General features: G+C 46.2%; 1 protein-coding gene across 1 annotated transcript in view; it reads left to right on the top strand.

Annotated features, from left to right (window-relative positions):
* The first annotated feature begins 1,193 nt into the window (after positions 1–1,193).
* The window catches only part of LOC129353516 (thyroglobulin-like), a 27,008-nt gene continuing 15,004 nt past the window's right edge, over positions 1,194–13,197 (top strand). The window contains 18 exon segments of the mRNA XM_055022868.1: positions 1,194–1,233; positions 7,162–7,329; positions 7,409–7,504; positions 8,071–8,179; positions 8,725–8,822; positions 9,449–9,601; positions 9,670–9,725; positions 9,727–9,830; positions 9,959–10,065; positions 10,224–10,367; positions 11,371–11,535; positions 11,538–11,555; positions 11,630–11,950; positions 11,953–12,113; positions 12,500–12,663; positions 12,665–12,879; positions 12,961–12,999; positions 13,118–13,197. The exon segment at positions 13,118–13,197 is cut by the window's right edge and continues 154 nt beyond it. Of these exon segments, the coding sequence (XP_054878843.1) occupies positions 7,435–7,504; positions 8,071–8,179; positions 8,725–8,822; positions 9,449–9,601; positions 9,670–9,725; positions 9,727–9,830; positions 9,959–10,065; positions 10,224–10,367; positions 11,371–11,535; positions 11,538–11,555; positions 11,630–11,950; positions 11,953–12,113; positions 12,500–12,663; positions 12,665–12,879; positions 12,961–12,999; positions 13,118–13,197 (2,004 nt within the window). The 5' untranslated portion in view covers positions 1,194–1,233; positions 7,162–7,329; positions 7,409–7,434.

Here is a 13,197-nt window from a genome sequence, read left to right as displayed (position 1 = left end):
CAAAATGGAATTAGACTCTGAACGAGTCCTGCTCTCACTTTCTTTGTTTGACAACAAATGAAAGCAGATTCAGAACCAACCCGAGAGCCGAACCGTCAGAACTGTCCCGGCGCCTCTTTTCCACCAGATATTTAGGTTTGAATTAAAATACTACTTGCTTTCATAAACAATAATTCTCAATAAGTATTTGTTATAATTTAGTTAAATAAGTAGAATATTGTGTAATGGACTCACCGGACTGTTAGCTAGTAGCTACAGTCAATCTGCCCCCTGGTGGACAAAAAGAAGTTTTTATAATGATCTTTGATTAGATAAACATTTTTTCAAAAAAAGATATTCAAGTAAATGTAATTGATTGACTAACTAATTGCCACCCAACTGATTGTTTCGTCCTGTTTGTCACAAAAAAACTGTCATAAAGTTCGGTTCTTTCATAAATTTATTATGGGTCTGCTGAAAATGTCACCAAATCTGCTGGGTCAAAGATATACATACAGCAACATTAGTATTTGGTTACATGTCCCTTGGCCATTTTCACAGCAACTAGGCGCTTTTGGTAGCCATCCACAAGCTCCTGGCAAGCTTCGAATGTTTGACCACTCTTCTTGACAGAATTGGTGCAGTTCAGCTAAATGTGATGGTTTTCTTGCATGAACCTGTTTCTTTAGCACTGTCCACATGTTCTCAATGGGGTTTAAGTCAGGACTTTGGGAATGCCATTCTAAAACCTTAATTCTAGCCTGGTTTATCCATTCCTTTACCACTTTTGATGTGTTTTGGGTCATTGTCCTGTTGGAACACCCAACTGCGCCCAAGACCCAATCTTCGGGCTGATGGTCTTATGTTTTCCTGCAGAATTTGGAGGTAATCCTCCTTTCATTATACCATTTACTTTCTGCAAAGAACCAGTTCCACTGGCAGCAAAACAGCCCCAGAGTATAATGTTCCCTCTAAACTGCGCGCCTGCGCAATCGCGCACTGCTCACATATTCTCAGCGCACAAGAAAATCTATGTAGCGCATAAAATAAAGTCCAACGTAAAGTGGACATTGAGCTCAGACATCAGTTTTGACTATGGACCAATAAAATTTTTTTCCCGTACTACTTTGCTATCGAACTCAGTGAGTGACAGGAATCCAGCCAATGATACGATACGGTTCACTTTCGCTACGCAGCCAATCAGCGCATGCTGTGTGTACGTGGGTTACGTACCTTGGTCATATGGCCGTGCAGGTGAGAATAGTGCGGTAGAGTTAAGAAACGTGAAAGCCATCACCTTATCATGTCTACGTGGGTGTTTGAAACCTGTTTAATTTAATGTCATTCAATGTTAAGTTAATCTACTGAGGCTATCTAGTGGCAAATGTTATAATTTTCTATTACTGGCTTACTGACGCCATCTTGTGGTTACTTTTATTACTACGACTTGTTTACCAGAAAGGAAGAAAGCCGTTGGTCCTGTACTCCGAAAGGGGCCCTCTTTGTTGTGTTTTCTTTATCTAAGTGCAGAAACGGCATCGTCTGTAAGTGCTGTTCTAATCTGCTTGTCATATAAATCAGAATTTGTAACCCGTTGACATGTTTTATGTGACGATAGATATATTTTTTACTCGTGTTAGCCCGACGCGTTAGCCTAGCTGGCATTCATTTTCTGTACCTTTGTGTGTTACAGTTTTACACGATTCTCATTAAACCCTGCTAAAGAACCAATTGGAGTGCTTCTTGGTGGACGGATGGGAAAGTATTTAGCTACCTGTATAGCTGAGTTACTGTTAAAAGTCACAGAGCTTAACGAGGCCAGGACAGTGGGACATCCACTCACCAAGCCAAAGTAAAAAAAAAAGCACTTCTTCTAAGATCAAATGGAATCAAATCAAATGAAGAAATGGTGCATTTGATATTGAAATGTTGAGTTCAGACTTTTGACTATGGATAAGCAGACATTTGTACACTGGCAAAGAAGTATGAGGCCATTCTCCTCCACCCACAGATTATGGAGGCCATTAACAGTCAATATGCTGAATTCAAGAACATAAAGCAAGAAGCAGACTGACCATCAACCTGGGCTAAGTGAACAACCACTGGAGAAGTGAGAAGGGCAGACGTGAAAAAAACTATAATTAAATATTTTACAAGAATTTATACTGCATCACAAGCTACAGAAAACATTTCATTGTGCAAAATGTGAATGTTTTAATCTGAACAAACATTTATGTCTGAAAGGTGTAATGTCTCATTTCTCACCCTGGCTGAAGCAGAACTCTTACTTATAGCATGCATCTCATGAACAACAATGTTTTCTTTTCTTTTTTATTTTAATTGAGCAAATCACTGAAATTAAAAGCAAACGAATGAAAATTGCTGATGTAATTTGATTTTTTTAATAAGCCATGCAACTTTCTATGATCCCAGATTTATGATACTTGTGCGTGGCCACGCTGTGTACACTGATGATGCTCACAGTGGTCCTCAGTGTGTCCAGGAAGCTTGTGTTACGCCCAGACACATGAAACATTAGAGGGAACATTGCTACCACCACCATGCTTGACAGTAGGCATGGTGTTCCTGGGATTAAAGGCCTCATGTTTTCTCCTCCAAACATATTGCTGGGTGTTGTGGCCAAACAGCTCAATTTTTTTTTTCGTCTGACCACAAAACTTTCCTCCAGAAGGTTTATCTTTGTCCATGTGATCAGCAGCAAACTTCAGCCGAGTCTTAAGGTGCCTTTTCTGGAGCAAGGGCTTCTTTCTTGCACGGCAGCCTCTCAGTCCATGGCGATGTAAACACGCTTGACTGTGGAGACTGACAATTGTGTTCCATCAGCTTCCAAATCCTTGCAGACCTGCTTTTTGGTGATTCTTGTTTGACTCTTGACCATCCTGACCAATCTCCTCTCTGCAGCCTGTGATAGCTTGCGTTTTCTTCCTGATCGTGGCAGTGACACAACTGTTCCATGCACTTTATACTTGCGAATAATTGCCTGCACAGTTGCTCTTGGGACCTGTAGCTGCTTTGAAATGGCTACAAGTGACTTCCCTGACTTGTTCAAGTCAATAATTCACTTTTTCAGATCCAAACTGAGTTCCTTTGACTTTCCCATTGTAGCTTTTGTGGCTGAGTCTGATCACTGGGTCAAATGAGCCCTATTTCAATGGGCTCATGAGAAGTGAACAGCTGTAGTCAATCAGAATCACTTACAAGAAGTGAAGAGAGCATGACATGAAGCTAATTTGATTGACACAACTCTCTACATCACCAAAATTTACAATTTATGTTGCTGTATGTATATTTTTGACCCAGCAGATTTGGTGACATTTTCAGCAGACCCATAATACATTTATGAAAGAACCAAACTTTATGACAGTTTTTTGTGACAAACAAGTATGTGTTCCAATCACACTATCACAGAAAAATAAGAGTTGTAGAACGTATTGGGAACTCAAGACAGCCATGACATTATGTTTTATACAAGTGTATGTAAACTTTTGACCACAACTGTATATATATATATAAAAAAATAAATAAAAAAAATTCTCTCACCCACCGCGGGTGGTTCTTATCCTCTGAGCTCGGGTCCTCTACCAGAGTTATATAGATCTATATCTAAATATATAGATCTATATATATAGATATAGATCTATATATCCTCGGGTCCTCTACCAGAGGATATATAGATCTATATATATAGATCTATATATATAGATCTATATATATGGTCCTCTACCAGAGGATATATAGATATATATCTAAATATATAGATCTATATATATAGATATAGATATATATCTATATATATAGATCTATATATCCTCTACCAGAGGCCTGGGAGCTTGAGGGTCCTGCAGTATCTTGGCTGTGCCAAGGACTGCTGCACATTTCTGGACTGAGATGTCTGATGTTGTTCCTGGGATCTGTTGTAGCCACTGCTCCAGTTTGGGGGTTACTGCCCCGAGGGCCCCGATGACCACAGGCACCACTGTGGTCTTCACCTTCCAGGCCCTCTCCAGTTCTTCCCTGAGGCCCTGGTATTTCTCCAGTTTCTCCTTTTTCCTGATGTTGCAATCACTTGGTATTGCTACATCTACCACAACGGCTTTCCTCTGTTGTTTATCCACTACGACAATGTCTGGTTGGTTCGCCATTACCATTCTGTCTGTCTGGATCTGGAAGTCCCACAGGATCTTAGCTCTGGCATTCTCCACCACCTTGGGGGTGTTTCCCACTTTGATCTCGGGGTTTCCAGTCCATATTCTGCACAGATGTTTCTGTACACTATGCCTGCTACTTGGTTATGTCGCTCCATGTACGCTTTCCCTGCCAGTATCTTGCACCCTGCTGTGATGTGCTGGACTGTCTCAGGGTCCTCCTTGCACAACCTACACCTTGGGTCTTGTCTGGTGTGGTAGATCTGGGCCTCTATTGCTCTGGTGTTTAGGGCCTGTTCCTGGGCGGCCAGGATGAGGGCCTCTGTGCTGTCCTTGAGTCCAGCTTTTTCCAGCCATTGATAGGATTTACTGATATCAGCCACTTGGGTTATTTGCTGGTGGTACATCCCATGTAGGGGCTTGTCCTCCCATGATGGTATCTCTGGCACCTCAACCTCCGTTCCCTGTTGTCTGAGACATTCACTGAGCACATTGTCTGTTGAGGCTTTGTCCCTGATGTATTTATGGATCTTAGTTGTTTCGTCCTGGACAGTGGTTCTCACACTCACTAGTCCTCTGCCTCCGTCCTTGTGGCTCGTGTACAGTCTCAGGGTGCTGGATTTGGGATGGAACCCTCCATGCATTGTTAGTAGCTTTCTGGTCTTAATATCTGTGGCTTTTATCTCCTCCTTTGGCCAGCTGATTATCCAACAGGGTATCTGATTACTGGCAGTGCATAGCTGTTTATCGCACGGATTTTGTTCTTGCCATTGAGCTGGCTTCTCAGGACTTGCCTTATTCGTTGGAGGTATTTAGCTGTGGCTCCTTTCCTTGTGGCCTCATCGAGGTTGCCATTTGTTGTGGTACTTGTAACTATGTCTGCTATTGTTCCTTGTGGGAGTGAGATCACTTTCCCCCTCTTTGTGATCAGCCGACCACCTTCTCTAGTCCCAATGACATCCCTAACCCTACATGTTCAAGCCATTTTCCCATGGGGCCGAGCTTCGGGCCCATCAGGTGCAGTCGGTCTTCAGTGTAGAAATGGACGTTTAGTCAGAAAAGTAAATCTTGGACCCAAATGGCTGAAAGTGAATCAGTTGCTGCTTCTACGGCATAGGTGTCAAACTCTGGCCCGCGGGCCAAATTTGGCCCGCTGTGTAATTATATTTGGCCCGCGAGGCAATTTCAAATCAATATAGAGCCGGCCCACCGTATTATACGGTGGCAATGCGGTGACGCCACATTCACCGGTTATACTACGAATCCATAATCAGTGGCGGAGCCAGAGGGGGGGCCGGGGTGGCACTTGCCACCCCAACAGAGCCCTGGCCACCCCTAGTGCCACCCCACTGGAAATGGTAATTTTAAAATATAATACTTATGAGATCGGCAAAGATTTGCCAGGAAAACTGTAATTTCCGTCTGTCCCTGAAGGCAGCCCGATGCCCGACGCTGTTCATTGGTTAAACTGACATGTAGTTCCTGCTTGATCCAAAACACATCCGCGGCTTTAGAGTTACACCGTCAGGAGTTCTGCAGGTATTTACATTTTACCGCTCAGCAATAACCGCTGTTACCTTCCTAATGAGAGGCGGCTCTTGTCATACATTTCTAAAAAGAAAAAAAAAATGGTTGTGTACCGCTGCATAGTGCCTGGTTTATTATATTAGCCATGCTAGTGCTGGTAGATCGTGTTTTAGACAGATTCTTTTAACATGTTTTAGTGACATGCTGCCCTCTAATGTTTTTATATCTCCAGCTCTTGCTTGAAATGTGGTAAGAATATGAGAAAAACCATTAAGTTTTATAATGACTGAAATGTAAGTAGGCTATGTCAAATGAAAGCTTTGAATTATAACCTCACTAGTTTATATTAATTAATTTTGAACGAAAGGAAACAAATATTTTTTCCTTTCGTTCCATGGAACGGTCCATTTGTATATGGACCCTCTGATAAAGCCTTGCTCACCCTTTGGCCCCCCCTTGGAAAAAAGTCTAGCTCCGCCACTGAGAGGCAGACACGCCTTCTCCTCTGTGTCAGTAGCACTTATGGTAGAGGACATGGGTGTATTATGAAGGTGGTGATCCGTCTTCTTGCACACCAGCACTTACCTATGTGAGCAACTTTTCTCCTCAATAAAAATGATTAAAACATCTCACAGGAGACGTCTGACTGACGAACACCTTTTTTTCGATAATGAATCGTTTCGTCATACCTGTCATTAATGACATTGATGAACTCAATGTCATTAATGACAGGTATTTGGCTTGGCCGCATCAGAGTAGATCAGTGTGGCGCAAAATGAGCAATAAATAAGTTTTCTATGCACCTTTTCTTGTTAGCCAAGGCCTGAATGGTTTATTCATAGTTTATTTAATGATTTATTTTCAAATTTATTAGCCTGTGTACAAACCTAATTTTGACATTTAGGTCAGAAAGGAGGCATTCAATTTTTATTTAATATGTTTAATATTTTATTTCATATATTAAATTTTATTTTTATATTTTATTTATTATAATATGTTTTATTATTAGCAACTCAATTTTGCACACCTGCACTTTTAAGTTAGATAAGCTTTGCTTGTTCAATATTTATTGTTATTTTAGAACTTGTTTGGGTCCATATCAAAAGATTCATTTGTTCAACCTTGGCCCGCGACTTTAAATTGGCCCACTGTGGGCCAATTTAAAGTTTTGGCCCACTGTGTATTTGAGTTTGACACCCCTGTTCTACGGGATGCCTGGAAAGTCGAGATAAGAAAAAATCCAATCTCTTTTAACTTTCCCAGTTTCTGTGTCTGAGTCATGAACTTTGAACTGCAGCTGATGCAACAGTTTAGTATTTTCTAGTTAATTATGTTTATTTAATGACTAAAGTTGTGAGGGCTTCAGATCTCTGCTGTTGGAAAAGCTGCAGTAATTAATCTGCTTTGAAATGTTTCTGATCTTTAGGATCTCATTAAATGACTGGTTCTGTTTTCCAGCAGCTTGTTTTTCCTTCTCCGTCTCTTCCAGGCCGTGACGCTGAATCTCCAGAAACTGCTGAGTCAGACTCTTGATCCGCCTGTGAACCTGAACTGTAGGAGCTCCAGAGAGGCTCTCATCCAATCAGAGCGCAGCACAGCCTGTCAGCCCGCCCCCTCAGCAGCGGCCAAGGAGCTGCGGCTCCACCTGAGCGGCCAGGTGAGGAGGAGGAGGATGAGGAGGGATGAAGATGTCCTGCTGGCTCGGTGACTCAGCAGGTTTTGGGGTTTATAAGCAGCAGATCTGAGGTGAAGAACAGAGACGATGGCCGGGCTGCTCTGCACGGTGTGGATCCTGCTCTGCAGCGCCGCCCTGCTGGACGGGAGGGCTTCAGGTAAGCGCACCTGTCCGTCCGTCCCGCTCTGATGATTCGCTTCAGTCAGGTTGGTCTGTTTGGTCTGTTCACAAAGAAACAAACTGAGTTTGCGTTAAATGATCGTTTTTAGTCTATAAAATGTCCATCAGTGTTTTATCTGATCAGCAGCAACATATTTATCTTCCCTCCAGTTTTAAACATTCCTGATTTTAGAGAGAATCCAGTTTCCTTGGAAAATTGACGTCATTGTATGGAGCTACATCGGAGCCTTAAAGTTTGTTCAAAACAACAAAAAATGAAACAGAAAAAATAAAACCAGGAATCTGAAAAGTATTTTTGAACATTTTTTGAACATCCTCTTTTTCTACTTTCAAATTTTTATTTTCATAAAAAGACAAAAACAAATGCAGTTTCACATCTTTTTTTGTTTGTTTCCAGTTTAATTTTTTTCCTTTTGACCAAACGTTGTGGCCCTAATGTAGCTCCGTACCAGTGAGCTGGTGTGCAGCGAACAGCTGGAGGTTCTGCTTATGTGCATGAGGAGAGTTGAGTGGATCCGGCATGTCGGTGCTTTTCGCTGTCAGAGTACCAGCTGGAGTCGGAGGCGCTGAGCAGATGTGAGATGCTGCGGAGCGTCGCTGTGGGAACGGAGCAGGAAGAGGCGGCTCAGTGTCTGGATGACGGCAGCTTCAGGTACCTGCAGCACAACGTCTGTCCCTGCTGCTCTGCAGGAAATATCTCACAGGACACTTTACAAATAAGTTAACAGCTTCAATTTTCACCATGTTTGTTCTTCATTTGTCAGAGAATTTTAAATTAATTATTAAATATTGACTTAGAAACTAAATGATTAGCTTTAAACTAAACATTCAAATTATTAAACATCTCAGCAGAATAAAATTTTTTACTTTCAAACTAAATATTTAGTTGCTGGCTCAACATTTTGTGTGAAACTAAATATTGACTCTGAGCTCAACACTGAGCTCCAGCTCCGTCGCTAATGTTTAAAGATTTGGCTCGCTAATGAAATATTTGGTTGGAAATATGAATTAAGTTACTTGGTGAAACCTTTTTTCTCTTATTACAGGTTAAATGACACAAATTATTGTTGGTAATTTTACAAACATCCCCAAGCAGAACTTCTGCATATTTATACGACATATTTGAGTTTTTATTCTGCTGAGATGTTTAATAACTTTCATCCAGTTTCTGGTTGATTTGAACTGATTCCTCTCCAGGCCTGTGCAGTGCAGTGGGCGGAGTCAGGAGTGCTGGTGTGTGGACGCCGAAGGTCAGGAGGTCACAGGGACTCGAACCAACAACTCCATTCCTCACTGTGAGCAAAAACCCACAAAATGACAATTCTAACGTTTCCTGTTGCTTTTTAATTCACTTCAGGAAACTCAAAGCTGCTGGAGGCAGAATGAATCTGATTGGACATAAAGTCCAAACCAAACATCAAACCAACTGCTGATGGAGCCTGAAAGGTTAAAGTCTGATGTTTACGGTCTTAAAGGTTGCGAGTTCGATCCCAGACAGGCCCACAAATATCATGTCAAAACAATAATGATCCAGAAAAAAACAACTGACTTCAGTTTTCTGAGTTTAATAAAAAAACTTTGTACCATTGAGCAGTTTGGTTGCTGTGGCAACAGGTTTGGTTGCTGTGGCAGCAGGTTTGGTTGCTGTGGCAGCAGGTTTGGTTGCTGTGGCAGCAGGTTTGGTTGCTGTGGCAGCAGGTTTGGTTGCTATGGCAGCAGGTTTGGTTGCTATGGCAGCAGGTTTGGTTGCTGTGGCAGCAGGTTTGGTTGCTATGGCAGCAGGTTTGGTTGCTATGGCAGCAGGTTTGGTTGCTGTGGCAACAGGACAGGTGATGTTGAGACACTGGAGCTAAATCTGAGGAAGCGCCGGTTCCTTTAGTTTGACTTTCTGGAGGAAGGTTCTGAAGCTGTCCGGTTCCAGGTCCGACCCCCTGCCAGCTGCAGGCCCTGCTGCAGTGCGCCCCCTCTGGTCAGTTTGAGCCGGTGCAGTGCGACTCCAGGGGGCGCTGTTGGTGCGTGGACCAGGACGGCATGGAGCTGTACGGCACCAGACAGGCCGGGAGGCCGCGCCGCTGTGCGTATCCGCAACAGAACCCTTCCTTCCTGCTGCGGCCCTGACTCACTGCGACCTTTGACCTTTAGGTCCCAGCAGCTGCGAGGTGAGGTCCAGGCGCCTCCTTCACTCCTCCTCCTCGCCTCTCGCCTCCTCAGTGCGCCGCAGACGGCAGCTTCCTGCCTGTTCAGTGTAAATTCATCAACACGACCGACAGAACGGAGCTGGACCTGCTGCTGGCCTTCAGCAGGTACTGGCTCACCTGGACGTCCTCACCTGCCACCTGGACGTCCTCACCTGCCCACCTGGACGTCCTCACCTGCCCACCTGGACGTCCTCACCTGCCCAGGTACTTAAATCTTCTGCCTTCTGCTCCAGCGCTCCAGAAGCATTCCAGACCTTCAGGAAGTTCAGGAAGTTTTTCCCGCTCGTCTCCTCCTACTGCTTCTGCTCAGACAGCCGCGGCAGGGAGCTGCAGGGGACAGGTGAGCCGACCCGGGTTCTGGTTCTGGTCCCAGACACTTTGACCGGATTCCTGTCCAACTTCCGGCCGGTTCAGGGATCCAGAATGATGGCGGGTCCAGGTCGACCCGATAGGAAACGTTCAGATGTTGCATTGATGCAGGTGTGACTTCCTGTCCAGGTGTGGAGCTGCTCATGTCTGAGGTGTACGACTCGGCGTTCGCCGGTTCCCCTTCGCTTCGCTCTTTCGCTCAGACCGACATCTACAGAGTCCTGCAGAGGAGGATGCTGGGAGTTCGCCTGGCCCTCACCGGACGCTTCAGATGTAAAGACTTAAAAATATGTTTAAAACCTGATACAGTTTTAAATTAAAGGTTTAATTTGACATTAACTTTTTATTAGAACTGGTTAGTTGTAACCTGGTTAGATCAATTTGACTGGTTTGTAAAACAGGTTCAACCAGTTTCAACTGGTTTTGAAGCAGTTTTTACTTGTCAGAACCAGTTCTAACCCAGTTTGACCCAGTTTGAACCAGTTCTGACCCGGTTTGAACCAGTTCTGACCCGGTTTGAACCAGTTCTGACCCGGTTTGAACCAGTTCTGACTCGGTCGGAACCAGTTTTGACCTGGTTTGAACAGTTCTGACCCAGTTTGACCCAGTTTGAACCAGTTCTGACCCGGTTTGAACCAGTTCTTACCCGGTTTGAACCAGTTCTGACCCGGTTTGAACCAGTTCTAACCCGGTTTGAACCAGTTTGACCCGGTTTGAACCAGTTCTAACCCGGTTTGAACCAGTTTGACCCAGTTTGAACCAGTTCTGACCCGGTTTGAACCAGTTCTAACCCGGTTTGAACCAGTTTGACCCAGTTTGAACCAGTTTGACCTAGTTTGAACCAGTTCTGACCCGGTTTGAACCAGTTCTGACCCAGTTTGAACCAGTTCTGACCCAGTTTGAACCAGTTCTGACCCAGTTTGAACCAGTTCTGACCCGGTTTGAACCAGTTTGACCCAGTTTGAACCAGTTTGAACCAGTTCTGACCCGGTTTGAACCAGTTCTGACCCGGTTTGAACCAGTTCTGACCCGGTTTGAACCAGTTTGACCCAGTTTGAACCAGTTCTGACCCGGTTTGAACCAGTTCTGACCCGGTTTGAACCAGTTTGACCCAGTTTGAACCAGTTCTGACCCGGTTTGAACCAGTTCTGACCCGGTTTGAACCAGTTCTGACCCGGTCGGAACCAGTTCTGACCTGGTTTTAACCAGTTCTGACCCAGTTTGAACCAGTTCTGACCCGGTTCCAGCAGCTCTGAGATCTGTCCTGCCCCATCAGGTCCGTCTCCCTGTGAGGAGGAGCGGAGGGCGGCCCTGGAGTCGTCCAGCGTCTTCGTCCCGTCCTGTGACGCTGGCGGCCGGTTCAGCGCCAAGCAGTGCCAGCAGGGGGCGCTGTGCTGGTGCGCGGACCCCTCAGGGAGGGCGCTCACTGGGCCGCGGCGGCCCGGGACGGCCTGGTCTGTGGTGAGGATGAGCTGCATCCGTTCGCTCGGCTCTCGGTCCAAAGGGAGAACTGATTCTCCTCCAACTCCCTCCAGGTTCTGGTCCGGCCGACTGCCCCGCCCAGCGCCGTCTGGCTCTGTCCCGCATGTTCTCGGGTCCGGTCCGTCCCCCTCAGGCGTCCTCTGGTTCAGCAGCTTCCTGTGTGTCCCTCCTGCGTCCTCTCAAGGTTCTGGGGTTTTCGGACCCGACCTCCTTCCTGCCCCGGCTAGTTGAAGTTCTGCAGGGTCTCTTCCCGTCGGTGGGCGGAGCTCTGGAGGCGCTGACCCGATCCTCCGCCCAGCGCCTCCAGGAGAACCTGTTTGGCGGGAAGTTCCTGCAGAACGTGGCGGCCTTTAACTACACCGGGGTGCTGGGACCCGAGGAGCCGTGGGTCTGGATCAGCTGTCCGCTCCGAGCCTGCAGGAGAACCGGGACCTGGTCCGGTCCGTGAGCCGGGCCCTGGAAGATCCCGTCTTCCTGTCCGCCCTGAAGCAAACACTGATGGGTCTCAGCGGCGCCCCCTCCGGGTCACTGCAGCAGGTCTGACATCAGAACCTGTTAAAACCCAAACATGTAACTAAAACAGTTCTGACCACAGTGAGTCCAGTACATCTGACCCAAACGTGCTGATCACTGGTTGCCATCATGTCGAACGGGTCGGACCTGTTGAGTTCCTACATCGGCTAATCCGCTGCTAGCAGAGCTAACTTCCAGCTTAGCTCTGCTAGCATGTTTACAAACTAATTACCATATTGGTGTAGCTCGTTAGCATTAGTGAAACTGTTCTGATTAGCGCTGTAGTGTAGCTAATACATGAACTCTGACCCATGGCGATGAAGCAGTGCATGTGATGGGGACTTGGGTCAGAACCTTCAACTCGGGCTCCACTGAACAGACTTCAGCAGTAACAATCCGACCCGTTTCAGGTCCTGGCTGGAGTTCTGAGGTCCTGCTCTGAGGAAGAGGACGACTCTTCATCCCTCTTCGTCCCCCGCTGCTCGCACAACGGCGGCTACCAGCCGGTCCAGTGTCGGGACGCGGAGTGCTGGTGCGTCGACCCGCAGGGCCGGGAGGCGCCGGGGTCCCGGACCCGCCCGGCCGCCGCGCTGCCCGACCCGCTGTGAGACGGCGAGAGCCACGGCCATGAAGGTGAAATCCAACATGGCCGCCGGAGCCGAGATCCACATTCCGGCGTGTTCAGAGGACGGAGACTTCCTGCCGCTTCAGTGCGTCGGAGATCGCTGCTTCTGCGTGGACGCCGAGGGGAGGAAGATGGCTGCAGGGCCAACAGGGGGCGCCGACACATGTCAGACCTCAGAACAGTAACTTTAATTTATTCATTTCTTCTTCAGTGAATCAGTGAAGATGAACGAATCTTTTGTTTCAGGTCCAGAGAATAAAACGCAAAATCTTCAGTCGTCTGCAGGTCAGAGCAGAGACTTTTAACCTGAAAATACCTCACTTCCTGTCTGAACACACCTCACTTCCTGTAGTTTCTGCTCCATCAGAATGTCGGTGACCTCTCCTTCACTTTGACCTTTCAGGTCGCTGCTCCAAGGCTCTCGCTGAGGTCGCGGCGTTCAGACAGGAAGTGGACAGCCTGGTCTTCCTCTCTAACTCCACA

This window comes from Poeciliopsis prolifica, unplaced genomic scaffold (assembly GCF_027474105.1).
Source record: "Poeciliopsis prolifica strain line A6 unplaced genomic scaffold, Auburn_PproV2 SCAFFOLD092, whole genome shotgun sequence".
NCBI lineage: Eukaryota > Metazoa > Chordata > Actinopteri > Cyprinodontiformes > Poeciliidae > Poeciliopsis > Poeciliopsis prolifica.
Note: the sequence above shows the minus strand (reverse complement) of the source record. Positions and strands in the feature narration are given on the sequence as shown.